General features: G+C 42.4%; 1 protein-coding gene across 3 annotated transcripts; it reads left to right on the top strand.

Annotated features, from left to right (window-relative positions):
* Positions 1–5,832: 5,832 nt before the first annotated feature.
* Positions 5,833–13,034, top strand: LOC121333174 (myosin regulatory light chain 2, smooth muscle minor isoform). 3 transcript variants are annotated; one of them, XM_041399296.1, is made up of 5 exons: positions 5,984–6,090; positions 7,008–7,043; positions 10,963–11,160; positions 11,331–11,492; positions 12,542–13,034. In XM_041399296.1, exons 3-5 carry the CDS (start codon positions 10,977–10,979, stop codon positions 12,712–12,714), a joined length of 519 nt encoding a protein of 172 aa, XP_041255230.1. In that variant the 5' UTR covers positions 5,984–6,090; positions 7,008–7,043; positions 10,963–10,976; the 3' UTR covers positions 12,715–13,034. The 3 variants fall into 3 exon arrangements, with proteins under 3 accessions (XP_041255229.1, XP_041255230.1, XP_041255228.1); XM_041399295.1 differs by lacking the exon at positions 7,008–7,043 and having other exon boundaries at positions 5,833–6,090; XM_041399294.1 differs by lacking the exons at positions 5,984–6,090; positions 7,008–7,043 and adding an exon at positions 9,394–9,553.
* The last annotated feature ends 5,995 nt before the right edge of the window (positions 13,035–19,029 follow it).

Here is a 19,029-nt window from a genome sequence, read left to right as displayed (position 1 = left end):
ATTCTTACAAGGGGAGGAAAACAGGGGGAAAAGGGATTTTATTACATCTGTCAGACACCCCAAGGAAGCCTTTCTTGGGTGCAGCCACAGGGAAGCACGGTCTGCCAGCAGCTCTTCTGCAATATGAGACACAAGGAGCCTACATTTAAAATGGGAGTATCTAGAGAGACTAAAAACCACTTTTTTTTTTTTTTAATTTCCCCTATCATTTGCAATCAGCTGCTTTTCCCTATTATCACAAAAACATGGATCAAATTACAGTTTTGGGTGGAGCATTTAGAAAAGGATTTTGCTCACCCTTACCTCCAGATGAAGAAGTTGAGTCAAGTTACATATGCCATTTCACATTACAGTCTGGTTTCTGGTCTCAAGGTTGCTTTAATGTGTAAAATGGCTGGAGTCTTAATACGTTTCTTTTGAAAGTGAGATTTCATTTTAAAAAGCAAAAAAACTTTCTCTCTAACCAAGAGTTTTTGAGATGTCTTCCCAGTTCATCAACAGAATAAAATCATATATCCTTCCATAGCTGGCAAAAGGGAGACAATGGAGTGCTGGGTGCATACAGACCATATAATGTTCACATAATGGGAGAGGCATGTAGATAGGAAAACTCCAAATATTTGATTTTAAAAGCATTTATGCTTTTCATTGATATTTTGCAGTCCTCATTACTTTTCCTTTGATAAACAAAGGAGCAAACATGTTCTAAACATTAACATCAAAATTAACATGTTCTTGTGGGATATCCAGGCATACTTGAACCAGGAACCATGGCTAGAGAAGGAAGGTGCATCAGAGCTTTGTGAAGGCCAATTTAGTTTCTTGTGTTAATTTTCATTTTTCCATTGCAATTTGTTTTTTCACTGCTGTCCAGAGCTCATTTCATCAATTCTCACCAAAAAGGGCTCATAAACTATGAGTTCTCTACTGCCTTACAGGTTTGAAGGACTGCTTTTCTTTTCCAGCTCTTGACCTACTTTAGAATATTTGTTACTTTCATATACTTTCCACTTGTAAATTTTTTTAATTCATATTTATTCAACAATTTCTTCTAAATTCAGCCTAAGTGCAGAGGAAGATTTTCAAACCTCGCTCAAGTGGTAGGTCAGCTCTGGCTCATCGCACTCACACAGAATATTTCTCTGCTGCAAACAAGGAGAGAACAATTTTGTTATACAAATGGAAAACATATTTGCCATAGATGTTGTTGATCACTATGATCCTGTATGTCTATTATTGCATTTGTAACTGTGATTGAAACAAAATGCTTTCCATCTTAAAAAAATAATTGAGCTTTCCATAAAATTAACACACTGATGCTCTGCTTCACTGCTGTTAATTGCTTTTCCCCAGTCATTGGAAACTTTAGAGAAGTGTCCCCAAGCTCTGGTTGCTTCAGAAGCTTTCCTGCGAGCTGGGTGTATCACAGCTGTTAAAACTTTATGAAACCTGACATTGCAGTTTTACATGTACTAAAACCAGAGAGACTGCTCAGGGTTTCACCACATGTGAAACTGCAATGTCAGGTTTCATAAAGTTTTAACAGCTGTGATACACCCAGCTCGCAGGAAAGCTTCTGAAGCAACCAGAGCTTGGGGACACTTCTCTAAAGTTTCCAATGACTGGGGAAAAGCAATTAACAGCAGTGAAGCAGAGCAAAGAGGGGCAGCTATAACAAGGCAGGCCCTCACTTTGTAAAATACCAAGCAATTTCCCTTGGTAGAGGCAGGCAGATGCTTGCTACTGGCAGTGCTCTATGGCTCTCAGCAGAGGAAAGACAAGGGGCAGATGCTGGGACAGATCCAGAGGTCCCCAGAAAATTATCTGAGGACTGAAGCATCTCTCCTTTGAAAACAGGTTGAGAGAGTTGGAACTGTTCAGCCTGAAGAAGGCTCTGGGGACAACTTACAGCAGCCTTCCAGCTCCTAGAGGGGGAAGAGAGAGCTGGAGAGGAACTTTTTGCATGGGCATGTGGTGATAGGACAAGGGGAGATGGCTTCAAACTGAAAGAGGGCAGATAATAGGAAGATATTAGATATTAGGAAGAAATTTCCTGTGGGGGTGGTGAGGCATTGGAACAGGTAGCCCAGATAATTTGTGGATGCCCCATCCCTGCCAGGGGTCAAAGCCAGGCTGTACTGGGGTTTGAGCAACCTGATCTAGCAGGAGGTGTCCCTGCCCTGCAAGAGGGTTGGAACTAGTTTATTAACTTTCAAGGTGCCTTCTAACCCAAATATCCTACAATTCTGTAATTCTATTCTATCATTTGCGGAACTCAAAAGTGTTCCAAGCTCACCCCAGAGCTCGCGGCACCTATCGGGTCTTTCCCCTTCCTTCCGCAGCCTACAGCAGGACTTAGCCCCACACCGATTTGATGTCACTTCACAGCGTCCCCCCTCTCCTGCCCGTGGCGGTAGCGGAGCCGAGCTGTCTCTCGGGTCTATCCAAATGCGGAGCTCCCCTTGCTGGTGACAGCCGGAACGGGACCGGCTCCCGGCTCCTGGCTCCCGGTTCTGTGCAGTGCTGTGCAGCGACACAAGCGTGTCCAGGTCAAGGTGGGAACCCGAACTCGAGGTGAGTGAATCATCCTCAGTCTCTCCAGAACCTGTATGCTGCCGGCTGCCGGGCTCCGGTGCGGGTGCCAGTAACAGCACCTCTTCTTTACAGGCACAGAGTCAAGCACAGGGACAAATTCCCACCCCAGGAATGCCTTAAGAACGGCACCACCAGGCCCATGATGTGGCACCCCCTTTCCACACGCCAGAATAAGCTGGAAATGTTTAATTACTGTGGTAATAATTTCACTTCTTGGAACAACAAATAATTTTTGATGGTTTGAAAAGCATTAGATGAATTGCTAAATATTACTTATGGTTAGAGTAGGTAAATAATTTATTTGAGTAAGGTGCTTTGCTTTTATTCTTTGAATGCCCTAGGTCCCACTGAGTTGTCTGGGGATTTGTATGACACATGAACATGCGTCATACTTTATGACATGTATGACACGTTAAAGTATGCAGTTCATTAAAGGATACTTCTCCCACTAAAATGCATCCTCACAGAGGAGATGCGCTGATGAAGAGGTGTGACACCATGGCTCTTTATATGCCCATGGCTGGATTTTGATGGCTGCAGACTCTTCTTGCTAACTTGATCTAATTCACTTTAGGCTGGCCCTGCCAGCCTGAATTACTTTATTATCATTTCCATGGAGGGAAATTGTATTTGGTGTAGGTGGGAAATAACAATCTACATGCAGAGAGTAAGGTGTTGAGACTGAGAAGCTCCCAAGAAGTGTGTAGAAAACGGCAGTGGAGAGTCTTAGAATGACAGAGCATGAAAAGACATGGAAGACGCAAAATGCAGAGGAGACAGAGGCCAGGAGAGCCCGGGATCACTGATCCTTCCCCAGACATGTCACCACAGAGCTGGGCAGAATGCCTGCCAGGCAAGAGAGGAGCCTGGTAGCTCCATTAATACTTTATTTATTTATTGCAGTGAGGCTATGCACACAAAGGAGTCACTGACCCAGAAGGATTAGCCTAAGTCTAGGTATAGTCAAGACTGAGTTTAAAAGCAGCCCTGCAATGCTTCTTTCTTTAGGGACCTGTGAGGAAGCAGCAGGTAAGTCACTTTAAGGCAGATTCTAGAATTACTTAGATGTGCAAATATTGGAAGGTCATAGTGCTGGTCATAGTTTGGAAAGTCAAACTTCCAAATCCTGTTGGAAGTAGACTCCACAACTACCTAACTTGCCGACAATCCCTTCACTTTCCCAAACCTCATCTTTAGCATTTATGCTAGTCTAGCTCACTTGTGTTTCAGTTTCACATCTGTAAAGTGAACTCATAGCACTTTTATACAGTAGAAAGAGATTTAATGAGAAGAATGCCACAAATAAATAATGTAATTTTTTGCAACTGGTTAATTATCTTTTTGTGGAAACAGGATTGCTCTTCATGAGCCAATATTACTGCTATATTTCCTAAAGATTCCTGAAATCTACTGAGTCAGTTTCTCCCCACTTCTCAAAATAAAACCTTACTCATCTTTTCCCACTAAGAAATTATTCAGAAAAAAAAAAATTGTAAAAGGCTAATTAACTATGGTGATTTAGAGTGTAGGCCAAAGTCCTCTGTGGTTAGTCAATATATTAAGTATTACTCATTATGTTAAATATTAAACCAAATAGCTGCTCATATCCAGGACATACACAGATCCCAAGTATGAAGGATTATTCTGACAGGTCTTCCTACATATTCCTTACTGACATTTTAGGCTTTGCTTGTTATTTCCATTTTTCCAATTTCACATAAGCTAAAATATTATTTTAGTATAGGTGCAAAAATGAACATTTAGTATTGTAGCAATTTTTGAAGGAAAACATTAGAAAATCATTGTCATTGTATTATTTATTTAATTGCTGGGTAAAAATACCTTTAAATAGACAAATATTCTGATTTCTGCTCATATCAAGGCTAACTTGGATAAATTACACATTAATTTCACCACTGACTCCAGCTATGGAAGCAGTGGACTCTAAAAACATGAGAAACAAATATGTTCTTTGTACATAGCATGAGGAATGACCCATTTCTGGATGACAAGAGGAAAGCCTGTCTCAGCTTCCATGCAGGAGATACTCTACAGCCCAAATTCACGTCTTCTGGGTCAGGAGCTGCCTGTTACACAACAGGCTCATCCCAAGTGGGCAGCCTGCAGCATCCTGCCAGTGCCCAGGGAAAGGTGGGAGATGTGACAGCAAGCACCACAATTCCCTATAGGTAAAAAATACTGCCTGCAGTAGAAGGGACAGGGAAAACTGCAAGAGGCTTTTTTTGGCTCTGCAGGTGCTGAGCAGAGAAGATGTTTCCCCAGAGCTGTGGGAAGCTGCCAAAGGAGCCCATGGCGAGGCCACACATCCTGGACACTCAGTTAAGTCCATTTCCCTCAAAAAAAGTCAGAAATATGGGTAATCTCTTACTGCTTTCACAGACTATGTGATTTCATATACAGTTGTAAACTCTGTAAAAATCAAGTAAGTAGAACTAGATGCAAAATTATAAATTAGGCCAGGAGCTGGACTTTTATGACCCCTGTAGGTCCCTTCCAGGGATAATCTGTGGTCTTCTGCGAATCTTCCAGACACAGCAGCAGCTGCTGACGTGCAGAACAGTGCCATACCATGTGTTGGGCTGCTTAGAGCTGCAAAGTCGGCCAAGGGACTAGAGCACCTCTCCTGTGAGGAAAGACTGAGGGAGTTGGGCCTGTTCAGCCATGAAGACAGATGTCTGAGAGGGGACCTTTTAAAGGTGTTTGGTAGGGAGGGTCAAGAGGATGGAGCCAGGCTCTTCTCGATGGTGCCAAGGAGTAAGATGTACAGGAAGTGCCACCTGAACGTGAGGAAGAACTTCTTTACTCTGTGGGCGACCACACACTGAAACAGGCAGCCCAGACAGGGTGTGGCGCCTCCCTCACTGGGGATGTTCAAGAACCGTCTGGATGCAATCCTGTGCCACATGCTTGAACAGAGAGGCCGCAGCAGACGGCGGCCCCTGACACACCCTGCGGCTCTGTGTCACCGCCGCCGCCGCCCCCTCACACCCCGCGCAGCCCCCGCCCAGCCCCGAGCCGGAGCGGGGCGGGGGCGGAGCCAGCGGGCAAGGCCCCGCCCACCGGCGCGAGCAGGAAACTCCCGCCGTTGCCTTACAAGGACAGGCGCGCGGCTCCCTCCGCCCCTCGCCCGTGGAATGCGGTGACCACACCGCGCCGCACCAACGCGTCGCCGGGGGAGGGGGGAGGACACACACACACAGGGTGGAGGGGCTGAGCTTGTGGCTCTGGCTTTCTCCTTCAAGGAAGGCAGAGATTCCAGGGAAAGAACGTGAATCACGCGGACCCCTGCGGGTCCTCTCCCCAACACGGCTCGTGGCGCCCGGCCGCCGAAGCGATGAGCCAAGCCACCACCTCCCCCTCCTGCACGGATGGTCTCGCCCACAGCTTCCTTCCTGCCCGGCGGGGCGGCGGCCGCTCCGCTCTCCGGAAGTGTCCCTGCAGCCGCTCCCCGCCGGTGCCGTCTCCCGCCGCCAGGTGAGTCGGGGGGCTCCGCCCGCTGCCCGCGGCGTCTGGGGCCGGCCGCCGGTGAGGGGTGGGGCGGTGCCGGGTCGTGGGACGCTTGCGGAGCCGGGGTCACTTGCGGCGTCGCCCCCAGCAGCTCCCCTCGGGCCTCGGCTCGGTGCTGCTGCTCTTGACGGGGATCCGCCCTGCGGGCTGGAGCTGGGAGAGACCCCGGCTCCGGGCCCCGCGACCCCGCCCTGTGAGCCCGGTAGGGCGCGACGCCACGGGGACGGTGCCAGCGGGGATTACCTCCCTGTGCATCATTTCAGGGAACTGGTGTTAGAACCGGGGAACTGGTGTAAAACACCAGCGAAATGGTGTTAAAAGGTGTTTGCCTCCCTGTCGGAAGGGCTTGGCTGCCTCCCGGCCACTCCGAGCCTCTGCGGGTGTTTGCTCGGCTTTGTCGGAGCACGGGAGGGGCAGGGCTGGGAGCTGCTGCGGTCGGAAGCGGCTGAGGTCGTGGGCCTGGGTCTGTCCCTTCCTGCTCACGTTTTGGAATAACCAGAGCTGCACAGAGGACTGCGTGCGATGGTTCCCCGGCTCTCAGATAACATTAGGTTAGAAAAGACCCCCGGAATAATGGAGTCCAACCTGTGACCGACCACCATGGGAACTGGACCATGGCGCTGAGTGCCACGTCCGGTCTTCACTTGAGCACCTCCAGGGATGGTGACTCCACCACCTCCCTGGGCAGCCCATTCCAATGTCTAATCCTTTCTGTGAAGAAGTTCTTCCTAATGTCCAGCCTAAACCTAACACACTTTCCCTGTCCTCTCATCCTGTAGTTTACTGATTGGAGAAGAGGCTGATCCCCATTTGGCTACACCCTACTTTCAGGTGGTTGTAGAGAGTGATAAGGTCACCCCTGAGTCTTGTTTTCTCTTTTGCAGACGGGCTGTGTTGACTCACTGGCACTGGATCTTGAGGCAAGTGTGACTCCTGTACAAGGGTTTTGGGAAATTTATTAGTGAGAAGTGTGTTAAAGTGGCTTTTAAGACTGGGTGGGACAGCGTAGGGTTTGGGTTTTGCTAGTTTGCTTTCATAAAGTGTAATCTGCTCTTTATTGAGCCTTGATCTGCTGGAGAACACCTTGCTCTTATCTCTTCCTGTTGCCACCCACATTGTGATGGATGTGTGACTGTATGTGGTGCTGCAGTTGTGTACGTGGACAGAACTTGGGATTTAGCTTTGAGGTTAACTTTTGAGTTTGATGTTCTACCTTAGTTCATTAGAGACTTTCTTGGCTACAGGTTTAGGCATTTATTGTATGGTGGTTTGGGTTTTTTCAGTAGTAGATTTTGCAGTTATTACAATTGTCACAATTCTGAAACATGGGAGTATAACTTTTGGTCACTGCCTCTGAGCAGGTCCAACTTGCACCACTGTTAGTGGGCTGTAAGTTTTCACAGCTTACTGCGTGGCTCAAAATTTTTAGTTGCTTCGAGTTTTTTTTCTCCAAGGGTTTATCACTTTCCCAGAGGAAGGGACCACAAAATTACTCTGTGTGCTGTGGTTTGATATCCACTGTGGCTGAACAAATGGCAATACAGGCAGCACAAAGCAGCACAATGCTGCTACTACCCATTTATTGTTTTTTAATATGTGAGAATCTTCCCAAAAAAAAGGTTGCACTTTCAGAAATACCTTATGATGTGTCTCACAGGTAATGTCTTACATTTTAAGTTTCTTGGACAGCTTCCAAAACAGGGCCCAGACCATTCAGTGCAGCATAATATTAAACAACTGGGACTAAACCTGCATGTCATGACTTGCACTATCTAATGTGAAGTATTCCCACTTTTTATCTACTGAAATTCTATTTGCAGCCTATATTAACCCTGTTTCAATTACGAAAGTCTTGGCTTAGATGTGGGTCTTTTTCTTTGGATAACATAAAGTACAAACACTTCTGGAACTTTTAAATCATAAATTGTTCTCTTTGGCTAACTGGATTGATGCCTTTGGTTTTCTGAACATGTTCCAAAATGTACCACCTTCTTTTCTAAGAGACATTCCTGGAGCTGAGTCCAGTGTTTCAGGCATAGCTGCTGCAAACCTGTGCTGAAGGGCACTGCAGTCCTCTGAGATCTGATGTTTCTCTGTAGCTAGGCTGAGAGCTCTTTTGGGCCGGAGGAGTTGCCAAATCTGGTTCAGAGAAACTTAGAAAGTAGTAATGCAATCATTGGCACTTTTTTGGTTTTTTCTAGTAAAATATACTCTGATAGGTCAATCTTCTCAACAGAAATAAAAAGAATGTGCTGACAGTCTGCTTTTGTTACCTCCTCTTGCTTAGGATTGAATTGTAGGTGAGAGAATTGCAGGTAGTGGCTTGCTGGGAGCATTGCCTTTGCAGCACTTACGCCTTTTCACTGATCCTAGAATTACAAGCCAGACACAGTTAGGTGATAAAAATGGATTACCATTATAAGGATCCTTATGGTGCACAACATGCTGGATGAAAAAGCGCTGAAGGTGCATACTGTAAAAAGTGGATACAATTTTATATGTTCAGCAAGTTAGCATTACTGACAAGAATCCCCAATTAGAGACAGAGGTGATGAGATAATTTGCCCCTGGTTCTCCCCTTTTCTGAACACCCCCCCTCACCTTTAGATAGGAACTAAACTTTATTTATGAAAAAGTTAGGAAGCTGTTTTGACCTGGAATCCCAAATGTAACCTTGACCCCCAGGCCTTAGAGCTGCTGGGGAATGTATTTTGTCTTTGTAATAGAGTCGGTAAAATGCTAGCAATGAATACAACAATAGGCTACAGAGCTGCAAATATATATGTGAGGAATTTGGAGATACATAAAAGTAAAAAGGCAAAAATCAATTTGGTCGGCATCAGCACATGCAGAGTAAACTTTTTTGTTTACTTTGAATGAGCCATATCCTGAAAACTGCTTTATTTCAGAGAAGAGTAATTAAAAGATACTGTTGGGCTCTATTTTGAGTAGTGGAACTTCTAATCAATAAGCCAGAGTTAAGTGAGAGCTTGCCTGAGGGTTTTTCTTTGGTGGTAAGAAAACCACCAAAGTTATGCACAACCTTTGGCTGCAGCTTGACAGCAAACTACCTTTGTTGTCAGCTGTGTACTTAAGTATCTGGCAGTCAAGAGTTCAGGTTTATTTGTTGCAGTGTTGTGGAGGCCAGGCATCTCGGGTAGCTCGTGGTTAGTGAGTGCAGTGGGGAGAACGTCTGCCTTGCTGAGCGATGCGCAGTTGCATTTCAGGGGCTATTTTTAGTTCGGGACATAATGGTTTGTTTTGTACGTCAGAGGAACGTTGTAGATGCACGCAGGATTTAAAAGTGTGGAATTGGCAGGGGGCATCAGTAGCTGTCTGTGTGGACAGACTGAGAAGGACGTAACCATGGAATTTCCTTTTATGCTCCAGCTGCTTGGTACACCCTGTCAGGTATCTAATACAAAGCAAGGTAAAATGTCTTTCCTTTTAGTTAAAAAAAAAATCCAAAAATAACTGCTTTTTGCCTGCATATTGGGTTGATTGTATAAGGGAGTTACTTTGCTTAATTTTGCTCCTTTTTTTTTAAGGATGAATCCCAGTTAGTCACTTCAATCTTTCTTGCTTTTCAGGAGTCTAACAGAAAATACTCTACCTTTGAGAAAACTGTCGAGAAACAGAACTGTGCTATGACTCCAATTAGCATTGCTTTTCTGACCAGATAATTTGTTTCTAAGTTATAAAATTAATACTTTGTGTAAATTTCAAACTATTGATACTCTTGCAATTACAGGTGAAGCTTAAATTTTTCATCTTTCAGGAGAAACTTGCTACAGGTGTTTTCTGTAAAATTCAGAGTCAAGGTTGGAAGGAATCTGGTTTGCATAACATTTTGTTTGAGTGTTATGAAGGATTTTAGCAGTATGGATTACACTTTAGTTTTAGCTAATGCAAGCAGAGGTTATGAGACTTTTGGAAGCAACATTATAAAGGGTCTAACTTGTGCTCCAAAAGCAATCTTGAGAACTTTGTGTTTGCCTTTCAGTGAATGACTCAGCTTTTCCAGTTTGTGCTGTCATACATTTAGCTGGAACACTACATGTATCTTCCCAGATAAAGAGATGCAGTTAACTTAAGCCTCACTTCTACCCTGAATGTACCAGTGTTATAATATATAATCTATCATGTTTATTTCTTTGTTTGACAGCTTCAAGGGAAACAATGACATTAGTGATATATGAAAATTTATAAAAACATATTAATGTTTCTAAGCTTAAAAGAAACGGTCTTCACATTTTTGTAGCTATTGTACCTTTAATTAATTTTAAAAAGAGCGTGCTGGCATTTGCATGTGTTGTGTAGTAGTTCCACTGTGTAAGGGAATAGCACTGTAGAGTGCTTTTGAACCAAGTCAGTGCTCTCTCAGTGGCAGCTAGTCTAACAAAACGCTATTCAGAGCCTAAAATACTTTTTTTCCCCTCCAAAATGTTAGTTTAGTATACTATCTGATCTATTTAACCACTGTGTTAGTTAGCAGCACATATCCTTCTATGTCAACAGTGCATTAATGACTTAATTTGTGGAAGATGAGGTGGAGTATTGAAACAGCAATACGGGCATTCTGTGAGTTTCAAGAGCTGTGATTTGATTTGGGCTTTTTGATGTAGCCTGCTATTGGCCTACAGTGCTGGTCCCTCAATCCTCAAAGGCATTCTGCTTTCATAGCAAGTGAAGTCTGAAGGAAAATGGAGCAGGAGATACTGAAATAAATGTGTACTTCGGGGTATATGCCAATAACATGAAACCTGATGTCCCTCTACCCCAGGGACTTGCAATGTGATTTAATAAGGCTAAATCTTGGATATATTTCTGTCTCCTTAGAACCAACAGCCACCATGTCTAGCAAAAGAGCAAAGACAAAGACCACCAAGAAGCGCCCTCAGCGCGCCACTTCCAATGTATTTGCGATGTTCGATCAGTCGCAGATCCAGGAATTCAAGGAGGCCTTCAACATGATCGACCAGAACAGGGATGGCTTCATTGACAAAGAGGACCTGCACGACATGCTCGCCTCCCTTGGTAATAATGTCCCTTTTTTCTGTTCATGCTTGCCAGGCAAATTTGTGCTGCAAAAATCAAAGTACTGAATTTAGGATATGAGAGGCGTGGTGTCTCAGTTTGTATTAACACTACTGACAGTACTTTTTGTGTTTGAGAACTAAACTGAGTATGAATCCCTTTATTTGTAGGAAAGAATCCAACGGATGAATACCTGGATGCCATGATGAATGAGGCTCCAGGCCCCATCAACTTCACCATGTTCCTCACTATGTTTGGTGAGAAGTTAAATGGCACTGACCCCGAGGATGTAATCAGGAATGCTTTTGCTTGCTTTGATGAAGAAGCAACAGGTATGTGGGTAAAACAACAGTGTACGTTTATTACTTCTACTTAGTTCTGTAACAACAAACACTTGTGTTCATAGAAGCGGTGACCAGTTTTTTAACTCTGAAATTTTAGATTTCTGCAAACTGAAATTTATGATTGTATAGTCATGTGCTAAATTTGCCTTTTCAGTCTCTGTAGAAATTTCAAATTTCTGGCAGTGTGTTCTGTTCAAGACTGGACAAAGTATAAAAGCTGTTGATCAGGAACCAGGGTCTTAATTTATTCCTAACTTAAAATTCACCTTTGGGGCTGCTTTTATGAGGGGAATCACTGTTTTCAAAGCTGTTGTGCTTTTATGAAGAACTCTTCTGTCAGCAACTTGTATCCACCTTCCCTCTGTGAAGGTGCACTAAAAGGAGAAGAAAGTGCATGCAAGAAATCTCTTGTGTGACTCCCAGGAGTGATAAAAGCAATCACAAGTTAGACAAGCCTACTTGTTTAATAAACCACACCATAAAATTTATTCTTTGCAACCAGTCTAGTAAATCTTAGTTTTACCAGTGATTTGAGTTTGAAATGTTGTAAACTTTCACATGTTTCATGCACTTGTTGAATGTTAATAGTCAAGTTCTGTGATATTTTTTTGGTGGTTTTCAATAGGAATGCTCAAGGTAAACTGATGCCGTTTGTGATTTTTAAAATACTGAGCTAGAAGATTCTTGGTACTATTGGGAGTGTAGCCCTGCTGTTGGGAAGAATGTCCAATATGAATACTGATAAATTTTTATATTCTATGGAACAAAACAGGCAAAGCATATAATGGTCTTTATTTTTATTAGTGGGTCTTTTATTATTAGTGGGACCTTTCGTACCAATTTCAAATGCCTGAATTGATTGAATCCTTGTAATTATTTGGCAATTTTAGTAATAGGGTTTAATGGCATTGTTTTCATTTGGCAGACGAAGACTGTAGGTATCTTTAACTGAGGGAAGGAACTCAAAGAAATTATCACCCATGTATTAGCAGATAAATGTAAAAACTCCTCTTCTGTCCTCCTACACTGTGCTCCAGGGTTCATCCAAGAAGACTACCTGCGGGAGCTGCTGACCACGATGGGAGACAGGTTCACGGATGAAGAGGTGGATGAGCTGTACAGAGAGGCCCCCATCGACAAAAAGGGCAATTTCAACTACATCGAATTCACGCGCATCCTCAAACATGGAGCGAAAGACAAGGATGACTGAGCAAATCCCTGGATACGCGCACATTATCTCTACCTTTATGTTTATTTTTAATGGTTTCTTCCTGATAGAACTTGTTGCATGCATTTAGCTCCAAAGCTTTTGTCTTTTTCAATATATTTATCTATTCCAGGCCATTTAGGCATATTTGCACCTGTAATCAGACTGGAAGCAGGGAAAATATTTTGAGGGAAAGGCTACATGAAAAACATTCCCTGGTGTTGATAGTCCAGGAAAATAATCTCAATGTTTCTGGTTTAGCTGGATTTTTACATTTTTGTAATAAATGCCATTTTGAAATAAAGATTGCTATATAGATAAAATACCTCAAAATCTTTTTTGAAGAATGACATTTCTATTACACATTTACAAATGCAGGTGTGTTCATTGTGTTTTTCTTGCAGTTGCAAGTCAAGCTGGAAAACTCATTTTCATGCTGTTTTGTTTAGTGTCACAGAGTTCTGAAATGCTCCTAGCAGCATCCGCTGGCATCTTTAAAAATGCAGCTGCAGATGTCTTTCATCTCAGATTTTTGAAGTGGGATCTGACTACTGTGTAAGTAGTTAAGCAAATAAATGGTTAGGGAAGACTTAAAATTGCCTTATGGCCAGCACAGAACATCTGAATCTTAAGCAGATACCATGCCCAGCTTTTGCTTCCTTTTAATTTTGATGGGTTTTCTAGCAGTACTTTCATGTCAAAGTGTGCATTCTTCTTTGCTAAGTAAGGGGGAATTAGGCATATTTTTCCCTTCTGCTGAAGGAAGCTTGTGCAAAAGAGTCAGTGCTGGCACCAATTAACAGCAATACATGGCCAGGAAACTTACACAAAGCTTTATTTTTCTACAGGTAATTCATTTGCATGTGAGAATGTGAGCCAAGTCATTCTGAGAATTAACTTGGTAAAACCCTATAGGTGCTGAAGTTGCTCTCTCTTTTTAAAATATCATACATATTCCTGAGATATATTGGCAAGATGGTTTTTAACCAAGCACAGTCAGTTGTTCAGAACTGGTTGCGCTGATGTTGTTTGAAACACAAAGAAAAGAGGAGGATTGTTCTGTTAGTTCTTGGTATGACCATGCTCTTCTGTGTGCCTCATTCTCTTGGCTACTGCAAGTTAGAAAGCAGGAGGAGAATTTACTTTGCCTATGCATTTATCAATTAAAACAATGACCTCTTATCCAGAAAGCTTGTCCTCAGCTATATCACACGACTTAAGACCCCAAGGAGTAGGTATTCAGCACAAGGGATTGTAAAGGCCCTGACAGCTTATATTGTAAGGTGGGTTTGTCTCAATTCGTGTGTGATAGCATGAAGGCTTGGTTACTTAATCTTGCTTGTGTTCCCATATGGCAACTCTGGAAGATATTCTGGCTTCAGGTTTGTAAATAACTTGACAAAGTATACTCGGTGTACTTGGAGTATTTTTTTTATTTTTTATTCCAGGGTGTTTTTTTCCACTTACGGGCTTAATTAAATTTGAGTTTTCAACCATTCTTTTCCTAGTTCTGTGTTTTATCTGCTAACAAACTTAGCCTCAGTTTTTCTCCAACCCACATTACGTTCTACACTACTTTAGGTTGCCGCAGCTGCTCCTCTTTTTGAAAGTTTGCTTTTTAACTATCTTGGTGCTCTTCAGTAATGGCTGCTGAGTTATTTCTCCATGTGCACCTGCAAGGTTCTATGAAGTTGTTTACAAGTATGCATGCAAGTTTTCACCAGCAGTGCCCTTATGACAAAGGCAAGAGAGTGGAGATACAGGAAACTGTCTTGTTGAAATGTTGCTGTGTAAGGTTAGGCTGGAGAACAAGTTATGCTGTCACTTCTTTAGACTGATCTTGTCACCTGTGTGCAAATCAGTACTGTGTGCATATATGCCTGCTTGAAGGACAGATGTAAGAGATTGTTTATTTTTTCCCTTTGAGTGTCTAAATGGCATTAAGATTCAGAGAGCAGTTTACTTTGGTTAGGAACCCTGGATCTCTAAACCCGTCTTTTCCTGATCCTGTTTTCTTTGTAAATGTTAGGTGCTGGTGTGTTACACTGAGTAAGCTGCAGGTGTGCCAGATGGATTTTTCTTGCCGGAAGTAGCAATTTTAAAATCATAAATGTGAACTACTTAAAAGAGAACCTGGTATCTTCCTTGAGAGGAAATTGTCCACTTCAAAAATATTCTGTACTGCTGCTCTTGCTTTCTGAACAGCCAGCTGAAATGTGTGGTGTAGCTGTTTTGTTCCTTGGATGCTCCCTCTGAGTGGAGGGTGAGACAGAAGTGTGCAGAGGAAAAGATACCTACTCAGGAAGATGTGTTACTGAGAAAGAATATCCAAGGGTGTGTGAGTATAATGAACCTTCCAAGTTCCAGTTTCCCTGTTTTTTTATATTGTAGGAGACCAGTTAACCTGCAAGTGGGCACAAGCCCCTTAACTGCTGAGAGGCTGCAAGGCCAACAGCCCCAGCCAAGAGACCATATAAGAGCATCAGATGCATTTTGTAGCTAGGCAGGGAGGAATGTGACAGCTGATGTTGCATGCCGAGGGCTGTGGGGATGTGTCATCAATAATTCACTTCCAAAAATAAAAATAACTTTGGTCACTGAAACAGCTTAAAATTCTGATGACTTAGCCTTAGCATTTTGCAGCCAAAATCTTGGAACCTAATCTTTTCTCTCTCGGGCATATATAACAGTCTCCAAACTCCACACCAGATTAAGCTTATGATGAAAAACTATTTTCATAGGCTCATGCACACATTTAATAGTTTACATCTATAGTGATCTATAATGCCCTGTGAAGCACTACTGAAAAGCAGTGTTTTATTTTACATGACCCACTTACCCTGTTCTAAGACTACAAACACAGAGGTCAAAATGAAGGCACAGAGCTACTGAGGCTGCATGAGAAACCTCCAAATAGGACCATGTTTGTGTCGAGCGCTGCCAGGGAACTGCTCCCTTTTCATCCTTACTCAGCTGCTGGAGATAAAGGTAATGCACAATATTTTACACTTGTTTCTGCTCTTCATTTAAGCAAATAAACCCATCCTTGTGGCACAGTGATCAGATGACTGAAGCGTTTCACAGCATGAAGACAGATTGTTACACTAGCTCAGCAACTAGGGGATGTCACAGGGGTGGTATCCCTATGCTCCAGAGCAAGGATCTGTTTCACCGCTGACCTAAGGACTATCTTTGGATCGCTTGTTTCTAGGATCCCTGTGGTATCTGGAGGAATGACTGCAGCCCAGTGGCCCCATCCTGGCACAGGGCATCAGTGACAGCATGCCTTTGTGTCCTGACACCTGCATTCGATCCAAAAGCTGGGATAATATCTGAAATCTTGTCATCACATATTTCTCGTGGCCTTTTCTAGTCTGGAGTGTTACTAACCTACTGTTTGGGATGTTCCTTGGGAATTTTAAACAACAACAAATGCAAAGATATTTCAACAATGTAAGTCCAAATAACGGGTGAGTAACAAAGTATAGTCAGGAGCATTTTAAATATCAGCAGTTAATCCTCCCTTGGTATTGCTTATGCACCCATGCTCCTATTTTGTCTTCTTACTTAATTTTGCAAAACCCTACTGTCATTTTTAGATAACTTTCTCCTTTGGAAAAATGATTTAAGATTACAGTACCTCAGAAACAGTGTTGCAGAAACTAGGAACAATACAAAGGGAAAAACAACTCAGTAAATGCCTCTTAAAATGCAGCTTAAAATTAAGTTACCATGAAATATTGAAAAGTATTACTCAGTGGGGGGAACCCTCCACCCTCCACACGGCTAGGGTTTTTTTGTGCTCTGAGCAGCAACTCCACAGAGATTACTGTTTTCCCAAACTTTTGATATACTAGATAGAAAACTTCCCATCTTAAATAAGAAAGAAAAAGGTGGTAGCACATGGCTGCTTTTCCTACTTTTCTCTGCAGCCCATGGGTAAAAACACTGCCAAGAAATGTTTTCAGACCAGAAGTGTGATATTCCCTAGAGGCCATAATAATAGGCCCTGCATCAGAGGACTTAAGGGGTCAGGCAGTTTGTATCAATGTAATAAACCTGAGGGAAGATGTTTACATGTTTCTCAGCAGAACCCACTTAACAGGAGAATGGGAAGTCAAACTGCCACTATCTGCTCCTTTAGGCACCCACATTTGCTGTTCTTGTAAATTGCTTCGTTTTCCAAGGTTTCATTTAATTTTTAATCCTCACTTTGACTATTTTAGGGTATCACTGAGTACAACCTCACTAAATACCAAAATAGGCTTTGGTTTGTTTTTTTAACTATGAATAGTCCTTGGGAGTTAAAAGACAGTATTTCACAATAATTTCCAGCCTGTGCCAAGCATATTCAAGTGAGTGGGTGTAAATTTAGGCCTGTAAGACTTGTCTTAGTATGTGCTAAAATAGAGCTGGCATCAGACATGAGTTACTTGAACCTTGGCTTAGCCTTGTATTTAACAGGCACTGGGGGTTTTCCCTCTTTTGAATTCTTCCTCAACTGTAAGCTAACCATCTCTAACACAAAAGGTAGTGGCAAGATATTCCCACCCCATAAGAAGTATGCTGATTTTGAAATTGTTCCACCAGCCAACCAAACTTGCACAAACTTTCTTATCAGGCATCAACATCCTCAGTCTTCTATGATGACCAAGGGTGTGGAATGGCTTCTGTACAAGAAAAATTACCTCAGTGGGACTCTCTGCTAAGCTGATACAGGAACACACGAGAGCTTTCTGGAAGCAAAAGTAACAGAAAAGAAGTGGACACACAATTCAGCCTTAGTATTTCTCCCAACACAAAGTCTAGAGCATAGAATAAACATTGCAATAGGTACAGTCAAGGTTAGTAAGGTGAAGTTTTTCACGTAACAAATAGCAGCCTTACAAAGGGTTTCAAAAACACCAGCAAAGTGTTCAGTAGGCAAGTTCATGAAAGAAGCTCATTGTGGGTTACTCAACATCACATCTGGCTCAGGGTAGCTTACCCCTCCGTGAACTAAAAATAGTAGATATTGGGAAAGCATTCTGGGAAGATATCATGGGCTACCTTGATTCTTATTCTTCCCCAAGTACCTGTATATGGCCAAGGCTGCTGCCCTCCCCTAAAGAACTGGCTAAAAACACCCTGTATGCTCTCTCTCCTCCAAAAAGAAGTACAGAGAAAGTGATTTTTTTTTTCAAAAGAAAGTATGATTCCATGTTTTGGGTAAAAAAATCCAAACCAATACAACTCTCCAGTGACCTGGTAGGGAAGACCTCATAGCAGCTATTATTTCTTGAGGGCATGCAAGAAATCAGTAGATCCATCCCAGCGATGCTCCAACCTGGAAATGGAAAAAGCAACTGCTGGGCTTCCCCATCCCCAGTCTCAAGACTGTTTCTTGCCAAGACTTTGCTCCCTGCCTTCCACATCCAGAATCCACATCTCTTTGCAGCTGGGGTGCACTGGTCTAGGCAGACTTTTACAGTGAGCCAGTGCAGCCATTCCTGTAACATTCATTAGATTCATAAAGAAACATCATAAGACACAAACTGATTCTGCTTCATCAAGCAACCAAGTTAATGACAAATATTTGCACTGTCAATGTAACTCAGCAAAGATGGGGAAAGACAACAATAGAATGGTCAGAAGTTGGAAAATACCCCTAAGTGCAACTGTTAACAGAAAGAATTAAATGAAAGGAGGGAAAAGGTTTACTGTAAATTACTCACTGTCTGTTGCAGCCTTAAAACTTAAGTATGGAGCAGATAATTTTGAAAGTTCAAAGAAAATAAGCATTTCAATGGCACCAAATCATTGAGTATTTCAGACAGAAGGGATAGAAACAACTAATTAATTTTGCTTAAAATGTTTTTTTCTTAAACAAGACTGACATAAATGAGAAGAAGGGAATAATGAGGGAAAGAAGCAGAAAGAAGAAAAATTAAAGAGTTAAGAGCTCAGCATTTTTTTTAAACCATCTTTTCAGAAAGGATCATTTCTGTTCTGAAAGTTTGATGCACAGTTTTTGGGAAGCACCACACTCACAAAAAAGACCCTTACTTTTTTCCTTTTTTATGTCAAGAAGTTAAAAAAAATATCCTCCAAATATTATAAAAAGCAAAACAAAGCTTTCTTGTCCCTTAAGATTTCTTTATTGTTATGATGAGTGCTGTAATCAAGTAAAATTGAACCATTTTTAAAAGCATCACTCAGATTTACATCAAACAGAAAATGGTTTGCCTGTCGGAACTGCTTCTCATTCTACTATGATGTAACAAATTGGAGACAAAAGCTTTAAGAGACACACACTGACATGCAATTTTGTCATTAAGA

This window comes from Onychostruthus taczanowskii, unplaced genomic scaffold, assembly GCF_017590055.1.
Source record: "Onychostruthus taczanowskii isolate IOZ18803 unplaced genomic scaffold, ASM1759005v1 scaffold16, whole genome shotgun sequence".
NCBI lineage: Eukaryota > Metazoa > Chordata > Aves > Passeriformes > Passeridae > Onychostruthus > Onychostruthus taczanowskii.
This window is presented reverse-complemented; position numbering and strand designations above follow the sequence as displayed.

What these genes read in the sequence shown, in the direction of transcription:
- LOC121333174 (XM_041399294.1), top strand. Translation starts at nt 9,409, where the DNA reads ATGCACGCAGGATTTAAAAGTGTGGAATTGGCAGGGGGCATCAGTAGC. An exon ending in GGTATCTAATACAAAGCAAG is followed by an intron (nt 9,554 to 10,962) that starts GTAAAATGTCTT and finishes CTGTCTCCTTAG; the next exon opens with AACCAACAGCCACCATGTCT. An exon ending in CTTTGATGAAGAAGCAACAG is followed by an intron (nt 11,493 to 12,541) that starts GTATGTGGGTAA and finishes ACTGTGCTCCAG; the next exon opens with GGTTCATCCAAGAAGACTAC.